At 29.2% G+C, this 14,166-nt stretch overlaps 1 protein-coding gene and 1 non-coding gene across 2 annotated transcripts in view; both read right to left on the reverse strand.

Annotated features, from left to right (window-relative positions):
* The window catches only part of LOC127287713 (zinc finger protein 423 homolog), a 100,453-nt gene that overhangs the window by 34,164 nt on the left and 52,123 nt on the right, over window positions 1-14,166 (reverse strand). The window contains exon 4 of the mRNA XM_051314795.1: window positions 7,383-7,454. Within this exon, the coding sequence (XP_051170752.1) occupies window positions 7,383-7,454 (72 nt within the window). The remainder of the gene's footprint in view (window positions 1-7,382; window positions 7,455-14,166) is intronic.
* Window positions 7,032-7,103, reverse strand: Trnad-guc (transfer RNA aspartic acid (anticodon GUC)). The gene has a single exon. It is a non-coding gene; the product is annotated as a tRNA-Asp (tRNA).

Below are 14,166 nucleotides of genomic sequence, written 5' to 3' on the forward strand. Positions count from 1 at the left end.
GGCAGATTTTATCACATAGAACATTCCTACGTGCGTTTACGTCTGCCTCTTTTAGATTCTCCCTCCTTATAAAACTCATTGTATTTATATATATAGTTCAAGTTTTACTTATATATATATATACAATTTTATACATTACAAATTTTATTTACTTAAAATACATTTTTGGAATCATAATTTGTAACCTGTATCAATAAACAATATAGAACACCCTTTTTTTATAAATTACGGTTTTTCAAAAATTACAAAAATAAATTACGTTTTATATTTCTTCACTGTTTTATTTTTTTCGAAGAATTGAGTAATTTTGAAAATATATAAAGTTGAGAGAGAGAGAGGATCGAAAAGAGAGCTAAGGGCATAATGCGACTTCCCATAAACGTAAATAGACGATCACGTGTGGCCTGGCGAACTATAACAGACACCCAAGTGTGTCGGAAAACGTAATAATCCGGTTGGGTCAGTATAATGATGATTACCGAGCTCTCAGCTTCACTAGGATTAATTTAATGGGTCTCTTTCTCTCTCATCCTATGTACGTTGCCTGCTTACAGAGTATATATATATATATTTGTGACCGCATAGTTATCTGGAGGCCTAAATTAAGTACACACGAAATTGAGTAAATCGTGGCGCTCGGTTTAAACGGCTTAAATATGAGCGCCATGCTTTCACTCATCGAAGATAGTGTATTATATAATTACTTTATATAGAACATCGTTTTAAAGCCCATTCTCTGTACCAATAATTATAATAGTCTCCTTCCTCCTAATACTCCCCTTCCTTCGTCCCTCTATACTACTAATATTATTTTATAAATAATTATATTTATAGTATTAATAAATTGAAATAAATTTCCAAACGATAATCTTAATTGAAAATAATTTAACTGCTTTTTTAATTTTTGGAAAACTTTCTTTAGTACTGGGAGTTGATTATGTAATTTGATTTGATATTTATTTTTTGATTGCAATACTTTAAATTGCTAGCAAAAAATAAATTTGAATGCGAGGTTAAATTGAAATAAAAAATTAAATTTTAATTTAACGTCGAAGTTAAATAAAAACAATGAATTTATTGAATTAAATTTGACATTGAAAAATGAATTTGATTTTGACGTCAAATCAAATTACATAATTGACACCCTGTGCGTTAGAGAGTATACAGAGTTTCTAATATACGAAATCGTATCGTAGAGAGCGCTTGATGATTGGCCGGCGCAGCGAAGTGGGGGCAGTCGCGGTGGGGCAAGTATTAACGCTATTGGTCAGCCGCGCAAAGTGAACGTCATCATAGTTTATTTCTTCAATCAGTCACTCGCTAAATTTGAAAAATTGTACAATTTTGTAAATCATAATAGTAATTTTACTACTACTACTACTACTACTACTACTACTACTACTACTATACTAAAAATAATAATAATTAATATTATTATTATAATTAAAAAATAATAATTTTTGTAGTATTTATTTAATTTTTTCTTTTTTTTTTTGCTCACGCCGAGATCACCTGTTTTTGGAGAGAGTGATGAAACGAATGGAGGAGATACGACCCGGGATAGTTGCAAGCCATAAAGTATGATTCCTTGCGGAAAAGTTTGCGCATCGTAAGAATTTCTTCTTCAGAGCCTTTTGCTTGGGAAAGTTTCTCTTCTATGTCTCTGGGGTGCTGTGAGAAGAGCGCCCCGAGTACAACACATACAACTATAGAGAAGCTTTTGCAACCTCCACTTTTATTTACACATATACATGCGTATATCAAACACAAATACATTTCTTTATATGTATATATATATATATATATGCCTTTAGAAACAATTCCTTTCGATTTTTTTTACTCTAATCGAAATTAAATTTAATCGACAGAATACAGTTTTGCAAGAAGAAAAAAAAATTGATACAAATTTTTTTTTAATATTTTTATAAAAATAATCCAATTTTGCTTATTTTAATCTATTTTGGAATTAAAATAAGCAAAATTGGATTAAAATAATAAGCGTTGCAGCTTATTTTAATTTTCTGTGTTATAAATAATAAAAAAAAATAATTAATAAACAATTATTTAAAAATAATTAAGGCCAGGTCCAAGTGAGGCAGCGCCATCTACATTAAAACTATAATTTTGGAAAATTTTCAACAGCCTTTTCTCGAAAACAAGAAGGTAAAATGCGTTTTTCTTTATGGATAATTGATTATTAGCAAGAAATACACCAGCTAAAACTTTTTTTGGGTTAAAATGATGGAAAAAAAATTTCATGTCGATAAATTAAATATGAGCAGTTTTTTCACAAAAACTGTAACACTACTTTCTCGGAATTAACAATCAAGAATATAATTTCCATTTGGAAAATTAATAAACGTTAAACAATACATCAGCTAAGATTCACCAATCACGAAAATAACAAAAAAAATTTTTATTACATATTTAACATATGGACACTGTTTTACCGATTGTGACAGACAGTTTTTGTGACAAAAGTGCTCATATTTAATTTATTGACATGAAATTTTTTTTTCATTATTTTAACTCAAAAAAAGTTTTAGCTGGTGTATTTCTTGCCAATAATCAATTATCCATAAAGAAAAAAGCATTTTATCTTCTTGTTTTCAAGAAAAGGCTGTTGGAAATTTTCAAAAATTTCAGTTTCATTGTAGATGGCGCTGCCTCACTTGGACCTTTTCTTGTACACCTAACAGACGGATGATATTTTTTAGCTTAATTTTTTTTTCTCTAACACCTATGGGGTTAATTTTCAGTTTTGTGGAATAGTAAATGGGGAATTTTGTTGTTTTTTTTTTTTAGATTAAAATAGAAGGAGAGAATATAAGTGATTCCGCAGTGGGCGCGTAAATGTGCGTAAGGCCCTTGTGCGATAAAACTCCCTGGAGAAATAACCACGTTGCATGTAATGTACGCTAAGGTATTGTAAGGGAACGAAAGACGGGTAAGAGTGCGGGGTGAGGGGGTGGTGTATTCACCCTCAACGTCTACTTCGCAGGTGTGAAATACCCCGTGTCCGCATCTATTTATTATTTTATTAGCAGCGCATCTGGGGCCAAATAACAGAGGCGCATATATATAGTGTGTATATATATAAAAAAAAAAATAAACTTTAAAAGAAAATACAATGTAATTTCCACCTGAGAAAATGCATTTAAGTATCTTTAACATTATATGGAAATAATTAAAAAAAAAAAACATATCTACACAAATTTTTTTAAATTACTTTTTTGAAAAAGTTAATTTATTTTTGAAATTTAATTTGTAAATTTAAATAAAAATAAAAAAAATTTTTATTTTTTAAAGTTTGTTTTTTTAATTAATTTCATATTGAAATTTACTATATGAAAAAAAAAATTTTTCTTCGAGGCCACAAAACTATTTTAGGGTCTATCTAAAGAATCGAATGGTGAATGTTGGTACTGAATAGTAACTCCATCCTTCGGAGGAAGTCTCAACTTCTTACATAAAAGTAATTTTAAAAAAATGAGATAAAATTTTATTCAAGATTTTGTTTTTTAATTTCCGTATATATGGGAGGAAAAACTTTTTTTTTTATTAATTTTTCTTTTTTTCTAATTTCATTAAAAATTTTAATAAAAATTTTATTATATTTATTATTTATTTTTGTTATATTTGGAAAATGTTTAATTAATGTTTAGTAGGAGGAAAAATAAATTTATGCGAATTTATAGTAAAAATAGAATATTTCAATGAAAATTGATTTTCATTTTTTTTTTTTTTTTTTTTTTTTTTTTTTTTTTTTAATGAACGAGATTAAGGGAATTTGTCCAGATAGTGACGGTTTATGAAATAATGAGTAAGTTAAACTCATCCAACGACGTTTGGCGGACATTTAAAGTGCTCGTCCATGTCGACGTCCGTCCACGTTAATTACCGTCGACTCACAGACGCGAATGAACTGTGCTCTAGAATTTAAAATTCAATTTCTATATATAATAATAAATATTATATAAACGACGAAACGAGAAACAGATATTAATCGGTATTTTTTTAATTTACCAAAAATCTATAGTTTCATTGTATTTAAAAAAATGTACACTCAGAAAAAAGATATGTACCATTTTTTTTATATTTAACCAATTTTTTGGTTAGTTCAAATAAAATTTGCGTTTAATTCAAATAAATATTTATTTTGATTTAAATAACTGTTTGGTTTATTTTAATAAATTTTTTGAACAAAGAAAAAATTTGATTGAGCTAAATAAACGTTTGGTTTATGTAACCAAATGTTTGATTAACTTTATATCAATGCATTTATTTTGTTGATTTAACCAAAATTTGATTCAAACGAATTTTTTTCTGAGTGTATTATTGAAAAATTGTAATAAAGCATTTTTTTTTAATTTTAGAAGCAAGAAAGAAAAAAATGTTTTTTTGTCCCTTTTCAAAAGAGATAAACATCTGAATTTTTGGGGGTTAAATTAAGAAAAGGGGTCTCTCTCTCTCTTTTTTTTGGACGAGAGAAAAAGGTATCTTCGAACTGAAAGAAAGGAGACATTGACTATTCGCAGGAGATCTGTAATGTGAAGCGTTTAAAGTTGCAATGGGTCCCTTGGGTTAAATGGCAAGCTAAGAGGATCAAGTATATATCTGACTGACTAGAAATCTAAAACATGCGCGACAAAACTGAAATATTGTCATGTATTGAAATTTTGAAAAGCAGAAAAAAATAGGAATTTTTTCGAATACCTACCAGGCAAAAAAAATCTTCATCTGAAACAGCGATAGAATTTCTTTGGAACAGCGATATTATTTCTCTAGAATAGCGAAAACTTTCCCTGTGTTTTAGTAAAACATATCGCATGATCGTGAAGATTTTTTTGCGTGTATAATAATTATAAGTACCTATAATTTAATTTATTTTTCATATAAAGAAGGCATAAGCAAAATTCAGCAATTAGTAAAAAAAAAAATTAACTAATTAGTAGTAAAAAAAGTAACTAATTTTCAGTGGGAAAATATAACTGAAGACTTTCATAATGACTTTCACTTTGACTTTAATTTTCACTTTCAATTTTATTTTCACTTTTTTCAAAATTTTAATTTTTTTTTAACATTTTTTATTTTTTTAATATTTAAAAATTTGATTTTTTTTACATAAAATACTTAAATAAAAGACGTAAAATAAAATATTGTAAAAATCGTTTCTAAAATGTATATATATATATATATATATATATATATATATCTTTAACGCAATTTCGTGAGTGTGGCAATGTAATTCATGGCGAAATCTAAGCCTCGAGGATTCAGGGTGCTTGGGCAGATATCTGAGCCAAAGTACTATTTCACTCTGGAGATCTTGAAGGGTTAATTAAGTGTTTGTTCACCCGACAAGCACAGACTGCAAACCTAAGTACAAGCAAACACTTTAGAATTTAGCTGTATCTCTCTCTCTCTCTCTCTCTCTCTCTCTCTCTCTCTCTCCCTCTCTCTTTTAAGTCTTGATTTCTCCAAATATACCCGTAACTTTTTTGTTAAGAATCTTATTATTATTGACTATTTTAAGTATTTATTTAGTATCTATTATTAAAAAAATATTTATTAAAATAAAATATTAAAATAAAATTTAATAAAAAAAAAACTTTTTTTAAAAACTGAAATTAGTTCTGAAACACATATATTTGGTATACATTTTCCAAACGATGAGGTTAGAAAACGAGAAAATTTCCGGCAGATTTGAACTCTATATGGATCTCTGAATGAGATAGTTGGGATGATAGGGGATGAAGGGGGAGGGTTAGTGGGGGGAGGGGTGAATAGTGGAGTGGGTGAAAGCCATAGGGGTGAACACTAAGCCCGTTGGTGGACATAGAGGACGGAAGCTGGCACTAAAGGGACACATTTATGCCTTCCCTGGAGTATGTTAGCTAGCTACCTATATATCCTCTAACCGGGAAATTCCACCCCCTCACCCCTTTTACCCTCTTTCAACCCTTCCGCCCCCCTCTCTCTCTCTCTATCTTTCTCTCTCTATTTGTCTTTCTCTCTCCCTTTATCACTTTTTCTCTCCTAACCATGAAACTGTCTCTCTCATTTTCAACCCCTCATTCTCTTCACCTAAGTTCAAATCCCAGAGAGCAACCCTTGCAATGCCTGTGGACAGTGGTCAACTTCAGACGCCCTCAAACCATGTAAACTTCTTTATTATCCTGGACTTTGACATCCATTAGGTCGTAATCGTGAATATATATATATATATATATATATCCATATAAAGTGAGTGTCGAATTATTTGAACCAGAGCAAAAGTTTTGTCAATTATACACAGTTGAAATGATACATGTTTATATGTGGAAAAATTGTCAGGGGACAGTGAAAATTTATGATGAAAAAAAGTAATCTCATATTTAGAGGAAAAATCCTCTTCTAATATCCTATCAATTTTTTCCTCTTAAAACAAAAGTATTCCACTTGATTGTAGAATGTTTTTATTCTTTGGTGACTAATATATAATAAAACAAAACAATTTTTTTTCGAGGTTCTGATGTCAAAAACATTTGAATTAAAGTTAAATAAACAAATCTATATTAATTAATGTAAGTAATTAACTATAAATCATTAATTATTATATTTAATATTTAATTAAAGTTATTTAATTTAGTGCATGATAATAGCTTTTCCTTATCAGTTTATAACCATAATTGTCAAATTATATGCGAGAGGAAAATTCTCTCAAGTGAAGGCTATTACTGTTAATACAATAATTATAAGAGGAAAATATGCATCAAATTAAGAGGAATTCGCTAGAATCAAAATTATACTTTTTTTAGGGTGATGTAAGACAAAAATAATAATTGCCGAGAAAAATTTTTCATTACAATATTATTTTTCGTAATAATTTTCTATTACATCTAAAGAAAAGATATATAATATCTTAAAAGCATATATAAATATATTTATATTTGTTTTAAATAAATTTTTATTTATTTTAAATAATTTTTTTATTTGCTATATTTTGTTATTAACAAAAGTAGAGAAAAAATTGAAAAAAAAAAAAAATTCTCTCCAGCGGGGAATCGAACCCCGGTCTCCCGCGTGACAGGCGGGGATACTGACCACTATACTACTGAAGATAGAGGCACTGTAGACCTAAACTCAAAATGGCGTGAGCGATGATGACGTCATAGAGGTAAGATTTTTTTTTTATTCATTTATTTATTATTTAACGAATTAAGAGGGAAAAAATTTAGTTTTTTTTGAAATGTTAAATATATTCGTATGTGACATATTATAAATTATGTTTCCAAGAATTGGGAATTTTTTTCTGAGAAATTTTTTTGAAAAAGCCTAAAAAATTTTTTGGGGAAAATTTCTCCTTACACATCACTTAGAATTGATGTATGTCTACTTACCACTATCGAGGCTATTTTGGTTTTCCAAATCTGGTTCTTGAATCAATGAACGTCTTCCATTGTGTAGAAAATCTGAAATGTGAAAAAAATGATATATTTAGCAATAGTTGAAGTCAATTTTAGCCAAATTTTTATATTTAATGTCTATTATTTAGTATAATTAGTAGTAAAAATTATTTTCAGTCAGACATAATTTTTTTACTAGTATAGATATAGAGCATTACAGATAAAGATAAACTCCTGAAATTTAGTAAAATTATAGTAGTATAAACCATTTTTAGTCAGACATAAATTTTGTTGCAAGTAGTTTAAGTCAAATTATAGGCAGCCAATTTTTTTCTACATTAAATGTCTGTTATTTAGTAATTAGTGGTAAAATTCATTTTCAGTCAGACATAAATTTGTTACCAGTAGTTAAAGTCCGTTTAGGCCAGACAATTTTATTTATATAGTATACCTGTTCTTTAGTTAATTGTAGTAGAAACCATTTTTAGTAAGATATAAATTTGTTACTAGTAGGTAAGGTCGTTTTTAGTCAGACATAAATTTTGTTGCCAAATTATAGTCAGCCAATTTTTTTCTACATTAAATGTCTGTTATTTAGTAATTAGTGGTAAAATTTATTTTCAGTTAGACATAAATTTGTTACCAGTAGTTAAAGTCCGTTTAGGCCAGACAATTATATTTATATAGTATGCCTGTTCTTTAGTTAATAGTAGTACCATTTTTAGTAAGATTTAAATTTGTTACTAGTAGGTAAGGTCGTTTTTAGTCAGACACAAATTTTGTTGCCAGTAGTTTAAGTCAAATTATAGTCAGCCAATTTTTTTTTACATTAAATGTCTGTTATTTAGTAATTAGTGGTAAAATTCATTTTCAGTTAGACATAAATTTGTTACCAGTAGTTAAAGTCCGTTTAGGCCAGACAATTTTATTTATATAGTATGCCTGTTCTTTAGTTAATAGTAGTAGAAACCATTTTTAGTAAGATATAAATTTGTTACTAGTAGGTAAGGTCGTTTTTAGTCAGACATAAATTTAATCCTAGTAGGTAAGGTCAGTTTTAGTCAGTCAAATTTGTTAAATTTCTATTATTTAGTAATTAGTAGTAAAAACTATTTTCAGTCAAAAATTTGTAACTTTTTTTTATCAGTAGCTAAAGCCAGGTTTATCCAGACAAAAATATTATATCACTTAGTAATTAGTAGTAAAAACCGTATTTTGTCAGACTAATAATTTTGTACCCAATAGTTAAAGTAACTTTCAATCACACTATGCTATTATTTCAAATTAATTTTTAAAAAGTCTTTAAAATATAAAATGCATATCTATTTATTTATTCTCCTTTTTCGGGAAACAGAAAACAAAAAATTTTAATCGAAATTTGATACGAGATTCTGAATCAATTGGACACTATCCAAACGAGACGGTGTTTATAACGGAAGCTGTGTGTGTGTGGTTCATAGAATGTACATCATATGCACAACGTTGGTTGGTATTTGGAAAGGACTGTTGGATAAGGGGTTGAAGGGGTATGAGGGGTGGGTAGGGGGTGTATAGCAATGAGGTGAAGGGGAATGGGAAAAGAGGATCCCAGTGGGGCCATACTCTGACTATATTGGCTCCCATAGCCTGTTTCTGCACATTGGGGACCACGTTGTTGTTGTTGTTGTTGTTGTTGTTGCCCGAGAGTAACCCGCGTGCTATCCAACGTTTTCTGAATAGCGAGAGATGCTTTGTATTGTACAAACCCAGTTGCTTGTTTATCTCGCATAATTGGATGCAATGTAAGCCAAAGGCATTTTGTCTTAAACATTTCAAAAGCTTCCAAAAATATATATTTTCTTTTTTATTGTCTCATTTCTCCTTCTTCTCTCTCTATATATATATACCCCTGCGCAGTATCCCCCCTAAATCATGAATTTTTGAGGTTATGTTCGTATTTTAACTGACATAACCAGTTACATTCACAAACAGTAACGGTTACATAGACTTGCGGCTATACTCACGTCATTAATCAGTGTGTGACCATTTTCACTACCTTCAATTTTGAGGTTATGTTCCTTTTAACTTAGGTTTTTCACATAAATTTTGTTATGTTCGTCCTTAACCTGTTTTTTTGCTATATGACTATGATTTTTAAAGTTATGTTTCTGTTTTTTAAAATAATACCAAAAAAGTAGCATTTTGGTTTCCAATTTTGCGAGCAAAAAAAAAGTGTGCACAAACAACTTTTCACCATCGAACGGGTAAAAAGAAAAGTTAAGTTTGAATGAGAGGGGAATGATTCTTTAAAAACTCCGTTTTTCCAGTGTTGAATTATGAATTTTCCGAGTTTGATGGTATGTATATATATAGTATGGGTCACACTGTTGGGAACCGGTTCGGTTTTGTATTAGCATGTAACTCCTGTAGGAGTTAAAGTTGCGATGGCTTGTGGGTGGTTGGTAGGTGGTAGCAGGGAGGAGGGTAATTACCTCCTTGGGGAATTTCCTTCCTCTCTCACTCTCTTTTGCTTCTCTATGTTGCTATATAGAGTGTAAGCCCCAGCACGGGTACCGAGGCTTCCCATTGCTCCCAGTGGTCCCCATGGGGGAATTCTGCCAGTGGTTATTCGCGCCACGCGGTGGTTCTCATTTTCTCAAAATTAGATTTTACACATTGTCACTGACGTGCGGTATCGACATCATCAACTCATCCTTTATATATACAAATAATTTTATTTCAAACATTCGAATCGTTTTTGTTTTTCTTCAAAAACAATTCGATTTTTTGTGTTTTGAGAGTGAAAAAGATAAAATATTTTATAAAAAAAAGGTTCTTCTTTTGAAAATAGGAGAATTTTTTTTTAAATTCGATCGATATTGTAGATACAGTAAAAACTAATTTTCTAGGATAAAAGTGAAAAATATATTATTTAAACTAATTTTTATAAAGATTTTTTTCTTTTCTATTTTGAAATGGAATATGTGAAAAGGAATCAAGAGTCGAGGCCAAGAGAAATAAGAAGCCATTTTTTTCCCTGAGAAAAGAAATTAAAGTTGTCCCTTGGGTGAATATAGTCGTCGTTGTGCGCTCGTCTTTTCTGTTAGGGTGGGCAGTAGCAACTTCGCGAGGTCAAAAGGTTCTCCAATACACCCAAACTCGACAGGATTGAGCTTGGTTAGTAGCCTTAGCCTATTGCTATTGTTTGTGTTATTCCCTTGAGATTGGCCATGCCCTTAACAGTGCGCGCTGGTGACACTATCCCAAGACATCTAACGAAATACTTTTTTTTTCTTTCTTTTATTCTATTTTTCATGTGAATTCTTGCCCCCTTACTATTCTTTGAGTCAATTAAAGTCCCTTCTTTCTTTTTTGATTTAAAAAAAAAACAATTTTTATCTGACTAAAAATAATTCTAACTACTTGTATCCGTATTAACGAAATTCAGAAACGTTGTGTCTGACTAAAACAGGATTTTACTACTTGTTTCTAAATTGCAAGAATTTAGAGAGTCGTTCTAGTTGAAAGTGGATTTAACTACTGAAATGCAGTGTCTGACTAAACATAGTTTTTACTACTTACTACTTTTTACTACCTCTAGATTTAAAAAAAAAGTAGAAAATCTGGCTGACTGTGCTCTACTGTAACTACTTGTATCAAAATTAACGAAATTCTGAAACGTTATGTCTGACTAAAACATGATTTTACTACTTATTTCTAATTAGAAAAAAGCAGGAAATCTGTCTGACTTTTTAGTACTTTAACTACTTTTATAAAAATTAACGAAATTCAGAAACATCCATGACTGACTAAACACACTTTTTACTACTTATTTCTAAATTACAAAAATACATAAAAAAAACTGTCTGACTCTGCTCCACTGTAACTACTGATTACGATCTTAAAAAGCAGTATAAATTCAATGTCTGACTAAATATAATTTTTACTACTTATTTCTTAATCGAAAAAATGTAAACAAGTTCCTCTTGACAAAATGAAAGCTAAAAAAAAAAATTAATTTTCCTTTTTGGCAGAAGCTTATATGTTCGAAAACAACAACTTTTCTAACGTAAAGGGTTTGGAGCCCCTTTTGCCTTTTGCGATGGCAAACGTTACATTTGTATAATAATTCTGACTCAACGGGCACGCTAATTCCTCCAGTTAACTGGCCCTGTGGGAGCTTAAAGCCTTGCATTGCTATGGTAACGACACAGGTGTGCGCATCCCTTTATAGTTTACTCGTGTGGCAATTTCGCGAGATGACCCTTGATCATATACTGGGCACACATATGTTTCATCATTCATGAACAAAAATTTCATCAACTATTATTAAAAAAAAAAATAAAATAAAAAAATTGTCTTATACGTGATGTTTATAGGTTTTTACCAAAAATTCTTTTTAATTTGATAAAATTAAAGGAAAATATATTTTCCATGATCTTGAAATAAGATCACTGAGAGATGGCCTTAGGTCTTATGATGAAGTCTTTATCTACTAAAGTTGGCAACTTTTGATCGGTTAAAGTAATGATATCTGACAGGGGGTGAGAGAGAGAGAAAGAAACTCTTTAAGTTATTAGTTTCCATCAAGTTATCACAGTTTCATAACTTTTTGAAAAATAAAATCATGAGTTGGCAAAAACATGATTCTTTCAAAAAGTTAGTTATATTTTATCATTGAATGTTATTTTCAACAATTTATTGGAATGAAGAACGTTTTTATTATACATATATTTCTGGTTTAAAATTCACTTTTAGTATTACTGATACAGTATATTGAGTAATAAATACAATGTCTGACTAAACGCGGATTTTACTACTTATTTCTAAGATTAAAGGAAGTAATAAATGGTTTGTCTGATTAAAACTGATTATTACTACTGATTTCACACTTGCTGACATTTTGATAAGAAATGTCTGACTATAACTGTCTTTTACTACTGATATAAGACTTTTAACATTTTAGTGAAATTTTTTTTATTCGAAACTAATTTTACAATTGCTATCTTAATGAAATTAATTTGTCTGACTAAAAGTGAGTACTAATGATTAAAAAATAAAAAATAACTAAAAAGCAGTTATGTTTGACTAAATTTTACTTTAACTACTGATTTTAAAATTTCTAGAAATTTAGACAAGATATGTCTGACTAAAAACTGGTTTACACTACTGATTTATAAAACAAAAGAATCTAGAAAAAGTTCAGAGTGACTAAAACTCACTTGTACTACTGATTTATGTATTGCAGAGAAGGCATGTCTGACTGAAAACTGGTTTGTACCACTGATTTATAAAACAAAAGATTATATCAAAGTTCTGCCTGACTAAAACTGACCCTCACTATTGATTTCTAAATTAAACAAAAAACAAAAAATTTCTCTCTAACCAAATTTTATTTAAAATTAATACTGACTGTAAATAGTTACAACACTGAAAATTTTAAATCAAAAATAAATTCTCTTTTAAAAATTTATTTAAAAGTATTTTATGTACATTTGAATTGTTCGTGTACGTATATACAAATATATATATATATATATATATATATATATATATATATATATATATATATATATATATATATATATATATATGTGTGTGTGAATAAAGAAGAATAAACATTCGTCTATGCATATATGTACATTTATATTTGTGTGCATATACATTCCCTTGGAAGTTTGGTCAAAGATGTAAAAGGTCTTTTTTTGGTGTTAGAGTGTAACGAAAAAAGGTAGAGAGAGAGAGAGAGAGGGGGGGGGGAGGGAGAGAGAGACAGATAAAGAAAGAGAGGGAGATAAAATGAGACACGAACGAGAGGATGAAGAAGAGAGTAAAAGGGGGACCTGGAGTCGATCCCAAGGGATGCGTAGCGCAGTGCTCGAGGCATCTCGTCACCTGGGGCACCCTTATATCGTCAAGTACAGTCACAAGGAAACATATCCTAAAAGTCAGGGCCATTTTCTCTCGTTCTTCTTTTAAAAGAACACCTGACTTTTTTTTTATTTTTTTATCTCCTTTTTTTAAATATATATAATAATAATAACAATTATAATCAAAACAACAATAACCATAATAATAAAAATAATAATAATAATAATAATAATAATAGTAATAATAATAATAATAATAGTAATAATAATAATAGTAATAATAATAATAATAATAATAATACTAATAATAATAATAATAATCATAATCATAATCACAATCATAATCATCAGAATATATCATAATAGTATTTAAAAATCAATTCTTTTATTTGTCTGACTGAAGCTTGGTTTTTTCTACTACCTATAAAAGTATGCAGAAAGTTCTGTCTGACTAATGGATACTTAAACTACTGACATTCAAAGCTAAAGGCATTTATTGAAGGTATGTCTGACTAGTAAGGGTATTTACTACTGAATTCTAAATGGCAAATGTATGCAGAAAAGTTATGTCTGACTAAAAACTGACTTTCACTACACTGATACGAAATTCAAAAAAAAAATTGCATCGTCTGACTGAAGCCAACTTTTACCACTGAAATGAAATTCCAAAAAAAAATTTAATTAATCTGACTAAAATTTACATTTACTACTGAATTGCTAAACCTTTTTATTCAGTCTGACTATTAATGTTACAAGAAGTAAAAAAACAAAACTCCAGTCTGACTAAAAATAATCTTATACTAATGATTCAATGATCTAATGACACCAGAAGAATAGAATGTTAAAAAATACTGATTGCAAAATTAAAGAAATGTTATTCTTTAAAAAAAAAAAATAGAAAATTTAATATATTGATTATATATCTAATG

The sequence above is a fragment of the Leptopilina boulardi genome, unplaced genomic scaffold (assembly GCF_019393585.1).
Source record: "Leptopilina boulardi isolate dan_hultmark-lab unplaced genomic scaffold, ZJU_Lbou_2.1 LbouV2_372, whole genome shotgun sequence".
Classification (NCBI taxonomy): domain Eukaryota; kingdom Metazoa; phylum Arthropoda; class Insecta; order Hymenoptera; family Figitidae; genus Leptopilina; species Leptopilina boulardi.